This window comes from Podarcis bocagei (assembly GCF_964188305.1).
Source record: "Podarcis bocagei genome assembly, chromosome: 2".
Classification (NCBI taxonomy): domain Eukaryota; kingdom Metazoa; phylum Chordata; class Lepidosauria; order Squamata; family Lacertidae; genus Podarcis; species Podarcis bocagei.
The window spans coordinates 17,731,972-17,747,523 of record NC_138126.1 but is presented as its reverse complement, the minus strand read 5'-3'; the positions used below and the strand labels follow the sequence as shown (position 1 = coordinate 17,747,523).

At 47.8% G+C, this 15,552-nt stretch overlaps 2 protein-coding genes across 2 annotated transcripts; both read left to right on the top strand.

Moving 5' to 3' along the window:
• Positions 1 to 52: 52 nt before the first annotated feature.
• LOC308581067 (uncharacterized protein) lies at positions 53 to 3,814 on the top strand. The gene is made up of 2 exons (XM_081183523.1): positions 53 to 788; positions 2,653 to 3,814. The coding sequence occupies exon 2, from the start codon at positions 2,709 to 2,711 to the stop codon at positions 3,573 to 3,575; it is 867 nt and encodes a 288-aa protein (XP_081039649.1). The 5' UTR covers positions 53 to 788; positions 2,653 to 2,708; the 3' UTR covers positions 3,576 to 3,814.
• Positions 3,815 to 7,855: 4,041 nt separating this feature from the next.
• On the top strand, positions 7,856 to 15,144 carry NFKBIL1 (NFKB inhibitor like 1). Its single transcript, XM_081183353.1, has 5 exons — positions 7,856 to 7,968; positions 9,700 to 10,008; positions 11,621 to 11,733; positions 11,817 to 11,934; positions 14,063 to 15,144. Exons 2-5 carry the CDS (start codon positions 9,720 to 9,722, stop codon positions 14,602 to 14,604), a joined length of 1,062 nt encoding a protein of 353 aa, XP_081039479.1. The 5' UTR covers positions 7,856 to 7,968; positions 9,700 to 9,719; the 3' UTR covers positions 14,605 to 15,144.
• The last annotated feature ends 408 nt before the right edge of the window (positions 15,145 to 15,552 follow it).

Below are 15,552 nucleotides of genomic sequence, written 5' to 3'. Positions count from 1 at the left end.
ATTTTGCATGCATTATTCTCCGTGACGGACATTGAGCTATGAAGGGCATGGAAGCCCCCTGGGCGTCTAACCCATTCTTGCCCCCAAGCCCTCTTAGGTCCCAGAGGGCATTTCTCATGCGTTTTCAGTATATATCATAGAATCATAGAGTTGGAAGGAACCCAAGGGTCATCTAGTCCAACCGCCTGCAATGCAGGAAACATCCATGACAGATATTACAGCCATAAGGGGACTTGACTTTTAGAAGATTTTCTTCAGGAAGCTGGATCCTGCACAGTAACTTTTTCATTGACTCCATGGAGTCTCTATGTATTGTCTTGTCCAGGGGAAGTCCACCCGGGCTACTCAAGACATGGCAATACTTGTGGTGGCTGAGCTCTTGGGTGAAGAGAGTTGTGCTTCTCCAGTTCCCTTGCACATAATTTGAAGGTGTGCTGCAATTTGATCCTGTACCGACAAATGGGGCAAGCTCCATGTCAGTCAAAAGCACAAGCAACTTGTCTTTTGCAACTCTTGCTGTGCTCTCTCTCTCTCTCCGTGTGTGTGTGTGTGTGTGTGTGTGTGTGTGTGTCCAGCCATCCATCCGTCCCCTGGCTGCCCTTCCCCTGAGAGCTACACCCTGGATACCTGTTAGCCTTCCCCTAGCTACAAAAACATGGAAAACAAATAAGTATGTACTGGAGACAAAACAGCAAAATAACAGGTTGAACAGCTGCTCGGGTCATGACTCATTCAGCACTTGCTCAGTGCTCCAGGAGGAGAAAGATCTGAGCTCCAACCTCTGAGTGGTGAGTTATTGAGCCTCCCAACATACCTCCACACAAAGTAGGACTATAGCAAGGAGGCAGGACTGGCAGCCCAGATTGGTGCAGTATGTGTGTATGAATGAATGAATGAATGAATGAATGAATGAATGAATGATAAACCTAAGGAGGCAGGAGGGAAAGGATGGAAGAAGATGGGCGGGTTTTTTTTGTCCATGATAGGTGAGATGGCATTAGATGAAGGAGATATGTAATCAAAAACATGGGATCCAATAAAGGATGGTCTTACCTTGTCTAAAATATGACATCTCTGACAGATGTGTGGCCAGCCTTTTCTAGAAACTTAACAGGAGGTTCCTCAGCCCCTGGAGGCATTTTGTTTCAGTGCTGAACTGCTTGTGTTTGGAAGTATTGCCTTACTAAGGGTATAGGAAGAGGCCCTGCTAGATCAGGCCAAAGGCCCATCTAGTTTAGCATCGTGTTCTCGCAGTGGCCGACCAGATACCAGGCAGGACCTGAATGCAGCAGTACACACTCTCCTGTATTCCCAGCAGCCACAGTGGAGGTAAGATAGCAGTTATCACTAGCAGCCACTGATACCATTATTCTCTCTGAATTTGTCTAATCTTACCAAGCTGCACCACTCTGACACTTTCTTCACAATCCGTTGCCCCAACCCTCTTTCCTCACAGTTCAATGTTGCGCTTTACTAATCATTGATTCCGTTCGAAGGGGCTTACTCTCAGGTAAATGTGTGTAAGATTGCAGCCTCCAGCATCTTTTAATTAAACTATTAATGTTTTAATTTATCACCTGTCCTTCACCCTAAGGTCTCAGGGAGGGTTACAACGATTAAAACGCAATTCAGTTGGTGCTGACCTTTAAAGCCCTAAATGGCCCCGGTCCTGTATACCTGAAGGAGCGTCTCCACCCCCATTGTTCTGCCCAGACACTGAGGTCCAGCGCCAAGGGCCTTCTGGCAGTTCCCTCACTGCGAGAAGCGAGGTTACAGGGAACCAGACAAAGGGCCTTCTCGGTAGTGGTGCCCGCCCTGTGGAACACCCTCCCATCAGATGTCATGGAAATAAACAAGTACCTGACTTTTAGAAAACATCTGAAGGCAGCCCTGTTTAGGGAAGTTTTTAAGGACTGATGTTTTATCTTGTTTTTAATATTCTGTTGGGAGCCATGCAGAGTGGCTGGGGAAACCCAGCCAGATGGGCAGGGTATAAATAATAAATTATTATTTATTATTATTAAAATACAACATTAAAAGTGGTTTAAAACAACTTGGTCACACCCCAGGTGGCAAAGGCCAGAGTAAAGAGGTGTGTGTTCATCATTAGCTGAAAGTTAGAGTGAAGGAAAGGCATGCCACAACTTAGGGGCTGCCACAGAAAAGGCCTTCCCCTGGGCCACGGCCACCCTGAGCTGAGCGTAGCAGAACTACCAAGAGGGCCCTCTCTGACAATATGAATACTGGCAGGGTTTGTAGGGAAGGAGGCAGTCAAGTCTCAGAAAACCTCACCATTGTCTTTTCCCAAAACCAAGCAATGCCTTTAGACTCCCTTAGTGGACTTGCCTCTGAGATGCGGCACCTTTCAAATATGCGATACATTTGTTAAGCTGTGGACCAGAGTCTACTTCCTCAGATGTGTAGACGTTATCCTGAGTTGTCAGATATATTAGAATTATATGAATAGGCCTAGAGAGAGAAAATGTGAGCAGTGAAGTCAGAGGGATATGAAAGACAGACTCTGAAAATTGCCTAGAATTAAATAATGGAAACTATATGCCTAGCAGTGTTGACAACACTGGGCCGCAGGTTCCCCATCCCTGACAGAAATGTCAGAACCGTTTTTCAGCCCCCTGTCATCTCTCCCCTTAGATCCCATTGTGCAAATCTGGAACCAACACCGCAGGTTTGTTTTGCACTGGGAAGAGATGGCCTTCAGTTTCTCGACTTTGCTATCTCTTCGGAGCCGTGTGGACCCAAACAGTGAGCTGTTCTCGTGCCTGAATCTTGCCTTGAATCAACTGAGCCTAGAGCCCCAGTGCATGAGAAACAACGCCCGGCTTACCATTGCTGCTGACCGCAAGCTGTTAGAGTGGATTTTTGGGAAGGGTGACTGTGAGATCACCGTCTTCTGCATCCAAGGCAAAGCCCAATATCATGTCTTTGTGGCCACATGGGAGCAGTACCTCGCCTGCGTCTGCTCCCAGCCCCGGCCCCTGAGCCTGGGGAGTCTTCTTACCACCCGTAGCAAGCTGCGTTGCTGGAGTTCATCTAAGAAGGCCCCATCCTTGGCTTGCTTTGACAAAGCAGTGGAGTGTTTTGCTATGGAGCCTAGCTCCATCAAGGAAGATGCCCAGATGCTGGTGGAATGTGATGGATGGGCAGTGGAATTTATCTCTGGCCAAGGTCTGAGTGAGATCTGTGTCTTTTCAAAGGATGGCGTGGCTGGCTATAACATCAATGAGAAGAGTGAGACGTTGTTCCTAGAGCGTCTCCAAGCAGGGATTGTCCAGCTGAACTTGGAGAACTTAAGGAAGGCAAGGGATGTGATGGAGTCAGCAGGGGGCAAGAAGTGTTTTGGCGTAGCTTTGTCCAAGTTACAGCAGGAGCCCTGTTGTGTCCAGAACAATGCCAAGATGGTGGTTATTATGGGCAGCGAAGAAAGGATCGTGTTGAACTCTGGGAAAGGAGAGAACCAGATTGTGGTGACCATCTCTGAAAAAGGGATCCGCTATGAAGTGTCTACAAGGGGGTGGTGGGAGCTGGTAGCCAGAATGCTGAAAAAGATTCACTGAAGGCTGGTTCAACATGGGCAGTAACAGCAGGAATGGCAGCAGAGGAACCTGGAATGCAGAAAAGGCCCACCAATGATTTTCAGCACCTGGGTCTAAATTTCTCTTGAGTGTTTTATAGATAGCAGGTAGAGCAATCCTCTACTGCAGGATTTGTCTTCTAGTATAACCCAGTTGTGGATTAAGAGTCCTCTAGTATTAACCAAGTAGGTGAGCTAAATTATGATTGCAGTCCTTGCCCTGCCCACCCCATTAATAATTGTTGAGTGATTTCTGAGACTGTCCTTCCTTCCTTCCTTCCTTCCTTCCTTCCTTCCTTCCTTCCTTCCTTCCTTCCTTTCTTTTCCTTCTCATTGTCTTAATGAAACATCAGGGTGAAAAAACTCAGATGCCTTCTTCTTCTTCTTCTTCTTCTTCTTCTTCTTCTTCTTCTTCTTCTTCAGTGAAGGCATGAGGCAGGAGTTGGTAATGCAGGTGAGCTGTGCACAGGCAAGCTGCCAGCTAGCTCTGCTGAGGCTCTTTTTATTAGCACAATATGCAAAACCAGTCAGATACATTTTGGGCTGTGACCGTTACATGTCTTCCAGTCCTGAGATCGTGGGGTGGTACAAAGTTATTTTGGCACCTGTTTCCACCGCGTCACTTTCCCCTTGCACAATGTATGACGAAGGAGACAAAGATCACAGACAGGGCATGGCAGACCACTAAGAGAGCAAAGGTTAGATAGAGGGCATGATGTTCAGATAGCTGTGGTTTGTCTGCGGGTGGAAGTGTGCTCCACACCTGGTGATCATTCCTTCCTCCTCCTCTTCTTTTTTCTTAGATGCCTTCTCAATGTGTAGCTGCAGCATCCTAACCCTTCCCTACCTCTCCTTCACAGAACATCATGATACTCCCTGGCCCAGGCGACTAATTTTTGCTGTGTGGCAAAGAGCTAAATGGGACCCTCTTCTCCCTTCCTAACGGAGGCTTATCCAAGAGAAGGAAGGAAGACCTGCCCCATCATTCACTGCTTATTCTCGAGACAGCCCCCACTTGCCCCCTGTCTTGCTTGCAACCAGTTCAGGAGATAGCACTGCCTGTCGGATTCTTGTTGTTTTCTTATTTGTAGAACTCATGAGGGAGGAGGGGGAACAGGAGGACAAAACTAGAATTGGGCCCCATCTGTGCTATTCATTTAAAAAAAGGATCATACCTCGGGCAGCACATCCTGTTTTGCCGCCTGAGGCTAAACAGGAAGGTGCCGTGGATACCAAAACCTCCCTTACCTGGGTTGAGAGGCAATGCCTGCAAAGCAGTTTTGACAGTGTTGGGCTCTGGTGATATCTTGTGAGATCTGGCCAAAAGCTGCTGCTGGCAGCACTGCTTCTCTACCAGTGGTGGAAATGGGCAGGGAGTCCGTGGAACACTGCCTCTTGGGCTTCTGCTACCCGAGGTGGCTACCTCTGCCTGTCACATGGGTGAGCCGGCCCTGATTTAACCAATTTAACCACTGTGTCTTCCCCCAAAGAATCCTACTGTTTGCAGAGTGGTTTAACAATCAATTCCTCTTTCAGGGGACATTTTATCATATGTGGTGGGATTGTAATGTAATTTTTAAAAATTGGGAAATGATATGCAATGAATTGAAGAAAATGTTCCATCTAACATTTGTTTAAAAACCCGAAGCATTTCTGCTAGGGATTATAGGGAAAGACCTGCCAAAGAAGCTGAAAAACATCTTCATGTATGCAACAACGGTGGCGAGAGTCTTAATAGCACAAGGATGGAAGAAGGAAGAAATCCCGACTAAAGAAATATGGCAAGAGAAATTGATGGACTGTGCAGAACTGGCAAAATTGACACATAAACTACGGGACAAGGATAACTGTGACTTTAAAGATGAATGGGAACCTTTTACAAAGTACTTAAAGATGCAACAAAGTGAATTGGACTCCTTGGCAGGTTTTGAATAAACACTGTGTTTTAAGATATGTGTTTTAAAATAATATGTTTTGTTTAAATTCATGGAACTTTGAAGTGTCAGGCATAGCTCTAATGGCTTTAGCCCAAACGTAGCAGAGTTTTCCTGCACAGCGAAGAAGCTAGTTGAGGTGGAAATGACTAGTCAGCTAGACTCAGAATAACTATTTACAGGATTTATTAAAAGGAAAAATAAAACCAGCAGAGTTTCTGCATACAAAACAAAGCAAAATAAATCCTTTCTCTCTCTCTCTCTCTCTCATAACCATACACAGCACTTCTACTCCTAACACACCTAACACCAAACTGTGCTAGCATTTCTAGATAACAGAGTTGAGTGCTGGTCGTTAACCAATCAGAGTAAGTAGTTTCTAGGTCAAGCAGACCTTGGCTTTCTGCCAAGGGTAAATTGACACTGCCTTGAGTTAATTGTGTGAAGCCAGAATCTGTAAGTTCCCATGAGAATCAATTAACAGAAACTGAACATAAATTCCTAATAAAAATTAAAAAACAACAACAATCAATTCCTCTTTCCAGGGAACTCCTTATCCCAATGTCACATTTTTCACCTTCTCAACACCTATGAAATTAGGATGAGGCTTGGACCACAGGTTGCCCAGTCCTGCGTCTCAGGCAGCTAGCACCTTGCAACACTGTCTTGCAGACATTCCTTTCCACCTGATGTCACTCCCATCTCTGAATGTAGAGGTACCATGCAGCTGTCATAGTCAGCAGCCGGTGGGGACGGGGCATAGCTCTGTGCTGGATCTCATGCTTTGGATGCAGAGGGTCCCTGCTTCAGCCCCCAGGCTGGGAAAGACTCCTGTCTGTAACCATGGAGAGTAACCAGCCAATATTTCCCCAGCATGTGTTTGTCAGGGGCAGCCATTCAGCGCCCTGCAGATGTTGAAGAAGAGGAGTTTGGATTTGATATCCCGCTTTATACTACCCAAAGGAGTCTCAAAGCGGCTAACGTTCTCCTTTCCCTTCCTCCCATCCAACAAACACTCTATGAGGTGAGCGTGGCTGAGAGACTTCAGAGAAGTGTGACTGGCCCAAGGTCACCCAGCAGCTGCATGTGGAGGAGCGGGGAAGCAAACCCGGTTCCCCAGATTACGAGTCCAACGCTCTTAACCACTACACCACACTGGCTCTAGTTGATCTACAACTCCCATCAGTCTCAGCTGCCTGACCAAAGGCCCCAGGGATGATGGGGAGATGTAGCCCAATCTGAAGGGCATGTCATTGACTACCTGCAGTGTATGTATACTTGGGCTTCCAGATGCCAACGAGGGAAGACTTTCTTCCTGTGGTGTGCGCTAAGCAAGTTCCCTTTTATATTGTGCTTATTAGATTATGGGCCTGCAAACAGGGCCTTATAATTTCATCTCTATACAGCACTTCGAAAATTGTAGGCAAATTATAAGTGATAATTAATAGCAACATGTGAGGTCTGCAACAAAATGTTGCAGCGTGAAGCCTGCGGGACCCTCCTGCTGCTTGTAAAATTGTGCTGACAGGAAGCTGAGGTGTGCGTCTTAAAACGCAGCACGGGTTCCACCATTAATAATATTATTAATATACCTGAAGGAGCGTCTCCACCCACATCGTTCAGCCCAGACACTGAGGCCCAGCTCTGAGGGCCTTCTGGCGGTTTCCTACCTGTGAGAAGTGAGGTTACAGGGAAGCAGGCAGAGGGCCTTCTTGGCAGTGGCGCCTGCCCTGTGGAACACCCTCCTGTCAGATGTCATGGAAATACAACAACTACTGTATCTGACTTTTAGAAGACATCTGAAGGCAGCCCTGTTTAGGGAAGTTTTTAATGTTTGATGTTTTCGTGTGTTTTTAGTGTTCTGTTGGGATCCGCCCAATGGCTGGGGAAACCCAGTCAGATGAGCAGGGTATAAATAATAAAAACTATTATTATTAATAATATTGTCTCCTGAAACAGATGCCAACAACAGAAATATTACTACTAATACTAACAATAAATAATAGAGGTAAATATGAGGATTTATGTAGTACTTTTCAGTCTTCAAAGCGCTACAGTTATCACACTAGTCCTCCCAAGCAGCCTTCGCTTGTCTGGCGCCCGCCAGATGTTTTGAACTACAACTTCCATCAGCCCCACATAAACTGGAAAGTAGAGGAGACGACTCCATAGTACAGTGAGAAACCTAGCAACAAGCTATGGGACTGTTCCGGAGGGCTGATTACTTTCTGGTCCTACCTCGCGGTTTCCTAGCCGGACTCCAATAGACTGAGCACCAAGTACTGGCACGCGCGCGCGGACTTCGCTTTGGGCGGCTTCCTGAAGCCACATCCGCCCTCATCGGTGCGTGCCCTTTCCGCCTCCCCTTCCGCCATGGATCAACGCAGGCCGGGAGGAATCCCTTCGTGCGCGAAAACTTGCAGTTGTCGGAGAGGTGTTTAGGTAATTATGATGGGGGGGGGAGGTGGTGAGAGCGGGTCCCGCGTGAAGACAGGTTGCTGGGGGGAAATCAGGGAATGGTAGAGTTGGAAGGGGGTCCCCAAGGGTCATCTAGTCCAACCCACGCAAGGCAGGATACTCAGCTAGATCATGGCTGTTACGGCTAAAATCGCCCCCCCCCCTCCGTAACATGGCCATCCAACCTCTGCTTTAAAACCCTCAAGGAAAGGACAGTGAGGTGGGGAGAGGGGCTGTTGCCCTCAGGTCCTGGTTGTGGGCTTCTCCCCATGGGGACATTTTGCTGGCCGCTGTAAGGTTAGGACGCTGGAATAGATGGGCCTGATCCTGCAGGGCTCTTAAAGGTAAAGGGACCCCTGACCATTAGGTCCAGTTGTGACCGACTCTGGGGTTGCGGCGCTCATCTCGCTTTATTGGCCGAGGGAGCCAGCTTACAGCTTTGGGCTCATGTGGCCAGCATGACTAAGCCGCTTCTGGCGAACCAGAGCAGCGCACGGAAACGCCGTTTACCTTCCCGCCGGAGCAGTACTTATTTATCTACTTGCACTTTGATGTGCTTTCGAACTGCTAGGTTGGCAGGAGCTGGGACCAAGCAATGGGAGCTCACCCCGTCACAGGGATTCGAACCGCCGACCTTCTGATCGGCAAGCCCTAGGCTCTGTGGTTTAACCCACAGTGCCACCTGCGCCCCTGCAGGGCTCATATTCAGCTGTAAAAAGATACCCCACCACCAATGGGTAATGTTTGCCTCTCTATAAGCCACCTGGCTTTCCCAGCTTTCCCAAAGGAGTGGAAGATTTCTGGATGCCAACAGGTAAGGCGCTGCGGAGATGTGAAGTGCCTACAGAAAAACTATTTCTCTTCCCTAACACTCTGTGTGTGTGTGTGTGTTTGTGAGTGAGTGTGCTCACACATTAGGTAAATAGATAGTATCAGGTGTCAAACACAAGGATAACGAGCTAGGTCTTTGTTATAAAACCCAACTGTGGGGCACATGCCCCACAGGAGGGCAAATTAAATTTTTTTTGGGGGGGGGATTTGAGAATGAGTTATTAACAGTGAATTTGTTTGCATTTTGCATTTCTTATGGTTCTAGGGGCCTCATATGCAGTATATAAATATATATTGTGACATACATTCATTTTTCATTTCATTTTTTTTATTTGTATACCGTCTTTCTACCTTACAATACTCAAGGCGGTTTACAAGCTGAAAAAACAAAAAAATGTACAACTTATAACAATCTAATGCAATACAAAAATGTGATAATAAAACAAGCCTTTAAAATAAGCAACCTACATCAAAAGGTAACATTCAACAATTATTAGAACAGTACAAAATAATATCAACATATAAAAGTTAAACAGAAATCCACTCAACAGTTACAATAAATAATTTCTAAATTTCTAAAATTCTAATACACAAGCAATGCGGGTGCCATGTTCTTTGGAAGCTTGTTTGGACCAATTAATGGCCTTTTTGGCTTCTTCCACATGTGTAGGAGGTTTTTTCTAAATAATAAGAATTATATGTTACGGGGGGGGGCGGGTATCAAGATTTTAGAGACGCTTAGGTGGGGAATGGCCAAAATAAGGTTGGGAACCGCTGGTATGAAACAAAGGTCATACAGCTAAGCTGAGCAAAGCAGAGATGGAGGTGTGTGGTCAGAACCCAGGGGGAGGGCGCTGGGTACTGATCCTGTATCTCCCCCCACAGCATCAAGCCCTTTCCACCACATGCCTGCTCCCATGGCGTCAAGGTACCAGCGTCGCCTGTGGCGCTACATTGAGTCCAGCCACCGCCGCAAGCTGCGCAGGCTCCTGCAGCAACACGGGGAAGCCTTGGACCTGGGCGAGGCGGCCGGGCGCAAGCTCCGAACGCCCCTTCACCGGTGCTGCGCCCGACAGGACCACAAAACCGCCATCCTCCTGCTGAAGCACGGAGCGGACCCCTCCATTCCGGACCGGCGTGGGGACACAGCTCTGCATGTGGCTGCCCGACAGGTGGCCCGCAAGGGAGGCACAGGTGAGGCACGGCCTTTGAGTAGTTCCTTGGTCAGCTTATGGACATGCTAAGTCCTTTGCACATGGGGCTCTGTGGTTGTCTGCTGTGGGTGGAGGAGATGGAATATGGAAGGATGGAGGTTGAAGGGATCTGTATGGTTTTCCAGGCCAACTCCCTGACAGGGCAGGAAATCTATTGCCACAGCATCCCTGATTGGTTGGACAATAGCGTCCCTGATAGGTAGGACTACGGCGTCCTTGGCAGGCTGTAAAATATTAATCAACCTTATAAAACTTATAACACTTAAAAGGTAAAGGTAAAGGGACCCCTGACCATTAGGTCCAGTCGTGACTGACTCTGGGGTTGCGGCGCTCATCTCGCTTTATTGGCCGAGTGAGCCGGCGTACAGCTTCCGGGTCATGTGGCCAGCATGACTAAGCCGCTTCTGACGAACCAGAGCAGCGCACAGAAGCACCATTTACCTTCCCGCTGGAGCAGTACCTATTTATCTACTTGCACTTTGACGTGTTTTTGAACTGCTAGGTTGGCAGGAGCAGGGACCGAGCAACGGGAGCTCACCCCGTCAGGGGGATTCGAACCACCGACCTTCTGATCGGCAAGTCCTAGGCTCTGTGGTTTAACCCACAGCACCACCCACGTCCCTTTTATAACACTTAAGAACGGTTTCTCTCTCTCTCTCTCTCTCTCTCTCTCTCACACACACACACACACACACAATAAACAACACCCACACAAGTTAAAACCTTGCTGTGAGGATAAAATGGGGAGGAGAACCATGTACTCCACCTTGAGCTATTTGTGGAAAGGTGGACTATAAAATTTATGTATTTATTTATTTATCTATATATACATGGGTGTAGCCAAAGGGGGGGGGGGCAGGGAGAGGCAGCTGCCCCCCAATCAATAAAAATACATAGCTAACTAAGGTTCCCCCCTCCACAAAAGGCCTGCCCCCCCCACAAAAATCCTGGCTACACCTATGTACAGTGGTACCTCTGGATACGAACGGGATCTGTTCTGGAGCCCCGTTCGCATCCTGAAGCGAACGCAACCCGCGTCTGCACGTGTGCGGGTCGCCGCTTCCGCACATGCGCGTGACATCATTTTGAGTGTTTGTGCATGCGCGAGCGGCAAAACCCGGAAGTATTGCGTTCCGTTACTTCTGGGTCGCCACAGAGCACAACCCGAAAACGCTCAACCTGAAGCTATTTAACCCGAGGTATGACTGTACAGTGGTACCTCGGGTTACATACGCTTCAGGTTCCAGACGCTTCAGGTTACAGACTCCGCTAACCCAGAAATAGTACCTTGGGTTAAGAACTTTACCTCAGGATGAGAACAGAAACTGCGCGGTGGCGGCGCGGCAGCAGCAGGAGGCCCCATTAGCTAAAATGGTGCTTCAGGTTAAGAACAATTTCAGGTTAAGAACAGATCTCCGGAACAAATTAAATACTTAACCTGAGGTACCACTGTATGTATAAAAAGGCCTGGATTTCCTGTCAGCAGCGCATATTGCAGCCATTAGAGAGCACCAGAGGGAGGGTTTGCCTGATGCTGTTAGGTCGGTTGCCATTCATTAATCTCGTTTTTTTCGTTCTTCGCCTTCTCCCAGTCTACGAAGACCTGTTTTCGCCCTTGCGAAACCGTTGCCCCTCTGCAATGAGCATCAGGAACAGAGATGGGAAGACGCCAGGAGAACTCCTGAGGGAAGAGGAAGAGAAATGGGTCCGTGGGGGAAGGGTAAGGTTGGGTTTCAGGTGCTTGCTGAGCAGACTGGATGCTGATACCTTCCGTAACTTTTTTTGCAGTGCTCTCAGGAGGCGTCTGAGGAAGACAAGGCAGAGGGTGACACAGAGAGGGAATGGCGCCGCAAACTCCTCGGCGAATGGGAGGACGAGTTTCAGGAGATGGGCTGGCAATACGAAGGTGAAGCTCAGCCTCGCAGAGTCAAAAGTTCTGTGAGAGCCAGTGTAGTGGTTAGAGTGTTGAACTAGGCCCCGGGAGACCTGGGTTCAAATCCACCGCCCCTCAGCTTAACCTGCCCCGCAGAGCTGCTGGAAGGATAAAATGGGGAGGGGGAGAGCCATTTGCCTCCTTCAGTTGCTTGTAGGACAGGTGGGATATACATTTTATTTATTATTATTATTTGCACTATGTTTGGCCTGCATATTTTTCAGTCCCAGATCAAAGTAATCAAAATAAACACAGGCCTGAACAAAAATTCATCATCATCATAAACTTTATTGCACTAGCCATGGCATCATTCACAAAGGAAACAAAAAGAAAAACAACAACAACCATAAAAACCATAAATACATCAGGCACTGCAAATACAAGGAGCTACGGTCACGTCTCCTAGAAATTATTTGTTGCATACGATGTAATAGCAGGGGGTTCTCAGGTAAAATGTGCCAGCTTAGATGTCCGAATCAGCTTTGCAATTGACCTCTATTTTATCTAGTTCTTTTCTCCGGATCTTCTTAGTTGCCAACACATATAGTGCTGCTTTATAAGTTACGAAGTCATCAGTAAGAACAAAAATTAGATAATCATGTATAAACAGGTCCAATAAACAACAAAGTAACCATTCTGGCATAAGCAAAAGGGCAATGGCAAAAATATAAAAAAAATCAGATTTAACCAAAGGACTTTGCTAAAGCCAAGCATAAGACATTTAAGCAGAGTAACCAGCCAATGGCCTTAGCAACAGTTCCCTCCCCATTTTTTCACTTATGGGAGTCTACTCGCTCCCCCTCTGCTTTTCCCTGCTCTGTGTAAGGTGTGCCTCCCTGGGGATGTACAAGTAATAATAATAATAAATTATTATTTATACCCCGCCCATCTGGCTGAGTTTCCCCAGCCACTCTGGGAGGCTTCCAATTGAGTGTTAAAAACAATACAACATTAAAAGTTCCTCACTGAGACAGGGACCCTGACTTCTAGGCCTGAATGTACCTAGGGGGTCAGGGCAGACTATTTCCCTCTTGTTTTAAAAACTTTTAAATATATATATATATATTGTACTTTGCCTACAGGGCTGCTGGGTGCGTTGCTGAGAAGCCGGCAAACAACCCTCCAAATCTGTCTTCTCCAGGCAAAGCACGAGCCGCGATCTGTAAGACAAACCTTGCTCACAGCTCATGGTTTGCCTGGAGCGAGGCAAACCATGGGCCCAGTTTCAAACGACTTGCTAAGCCAAGCCACGGCTTAGTTCACGGTGGCACAGCCAAAAGAGCAAAAAGGCCACGACCTTTCCTCTCATAACCTGCATACTTACAGCTCCACACTAAACCATGGTTTGTCTTAGTGTTACATGCAAAACGGCTGTGATCCTGCAGCAGATTATATTGACGGCTTTCTCTGCTGATCACCAGGGGGGAGGCAGGAATTGGTCACCGGGGTGACCCTTGGCTTGGGAAAATATTGCAGAGGATTATTAATTAATTAATTAAATTTATAACAGTGGTACCTCGGGTTAAGAACTTAATTCGTTCTGCAGGTCTGTTCTTAACCTGAAACTGTTCTTCACCTGAGGTACCACTTTAGCTAATGGGGCCTCCCACTGCCGCCACGCGATTTCTGTTCTCATCCTGTGGTAAAGTTCTTAAGCTGAGGTACTATTTCTGGGTTAGCAGAGTCTGTAACCTGAAGCGTATGTAACCTGAAGCAACTGTAACCCGAGGTACCACTGTACAACCCTTCACCTGAAGTTCTCAGAGTGGTTCACAAGATAAAAATACAGGATAAAGCAGGAAAGAAATAGTTTTTTTTAAAAACCCTCCCACAAGCACAATTTAAAGGCCATAGAATATTGATCAGCTGCAGCCAAAGTTGTGTTATCACTTCCATAATTGCCATTTTGCCTGAGAATTGTCATCCTAGAAATTTAAATAAGTTCTCTTCCTCCTCCTTGGTTCACACAGCTGTTATGAGGAATCCGATGATGTGTCTGGCCAACTGCCGTCCGAGTGCCATGTTCAGCTGGGTGTATAATGGGTGAGACGATCCTTTAAGTTGTATTCTCAAATTCCTCTTCCCTTTTCGCCCTTCCCAGAGGATTTCTACACCGCTGGACCAGACACGGAAACCTACGAGGACTGGGCCGACCGCATCGCTCGCGAATACAGGCAGAGGCGCAGCCGGGACAACGAACGCCTTCGCCAGAGGCCTAAAGCGGAACCGCAGAAACCTCCGCCTAAGTTGGGGAGCCTCCGTGAGGAGGAACACCTGCTCTACAAACAGCGGGCCCGAGCCAAGGAAAAGGAACTGAGGGAAGCCAAGAAGCTGCGCTACGAGGAAGGCTGCAGCCGGGTCTTCTCCGCCGACGGTTCGCGCCTTTTGAGATACGTGGACATTCCCTGGCCGTGCGCGGCTGGGACACCAGAGGAGATGGCCGCCGTGGCGCTCCACGGCATGGAGCCCTCCGACAAAGTGGCTTACCGGCGCTTCCTGCGGCGCCAGCAGGCCCTCTGGCACCCGGACAAGTTTGCCCAACGCTGCGGGGCGCGCTTGGCAGAACAGGATCGCCGCCGGATATTGGACACTGTCACGGCGCTGTCCCAAGCGTTCAACCGGCTAGCAGAAGCTTGCAAATAACTCTCTCTCTCTCTCTCTCTCTCTCTCTCTCTCTCTCTCTCTCTCTCTCTCTCTCCTTGGCTGTCTGTGAATAAAGGTGTGGGTTTTTTGCCTTTTTCAAGAGGACGGACTCGTGCTGGATTGTGTTGCGGGGAGAAAGGGCTTCTTGCTCAAGACGTAAAATGCTTCTTGTTCAAGATGTAAAATGAAGTGGTTTTCTGTGAGCCTCTTGGGGGTCTTTTCAGAGAAGCACAGATATAAGTGGCTCTGTCGGGCCTTTTCTGTCTTGAAAGCAACCCCCTTTGGAGACCATCGCTAGTTAAGAATTTAAGAATTAGTTTAAACCAGCCTTTGCCCACTTGGCACCCTCTGGATGTTTTGGAGTTGTGGTCCAGAACATCTGGAGGGTGCAAGGTTGGCAAAGGCTGGTTTTCAATACATTCCCATGCCCTCTTTGTTCCTTTGCAGGGTTAATAGTGTCAGTTTATGGATTTGTCATAGCAAATACAACCCTACAGACTAAAAAATAAATAAATGTTGAGAGCAGCCAAAGCAACAGTACACACACACACACACACACACACACACACACGTGTGTGTGTTCTGCTTGTGTGCGGTGCTGGGAAATAATTCTCATTTAGACCCAGAAATGGCAGAAGAGAGCTAGGGAGTCTTTGTGACTCGTGAGGAAACCCTTACCGAATCGCGAATAGAATGTCAGTGAGGACGACGGAAGCCCCTAAGAGACCGGAGGCACAGCGGGGCCTTGTTTATGCTGCTCATCCTCTCCAGAGCTTAAATTCTAGTTAATGATATTTTAGGATACAGTATTTTGGGACGCGGGTGGCGCTGTGGGATAAACCACAGAGCCTAGGACTTGCCGATCAGGAGGTCGGCAGTTCGAATCCCCGCGACGGGCTGAGCTCCCGTTGCTCGGTTCCTGCTCCTGCCAACCTAGCAGTTCGAAAG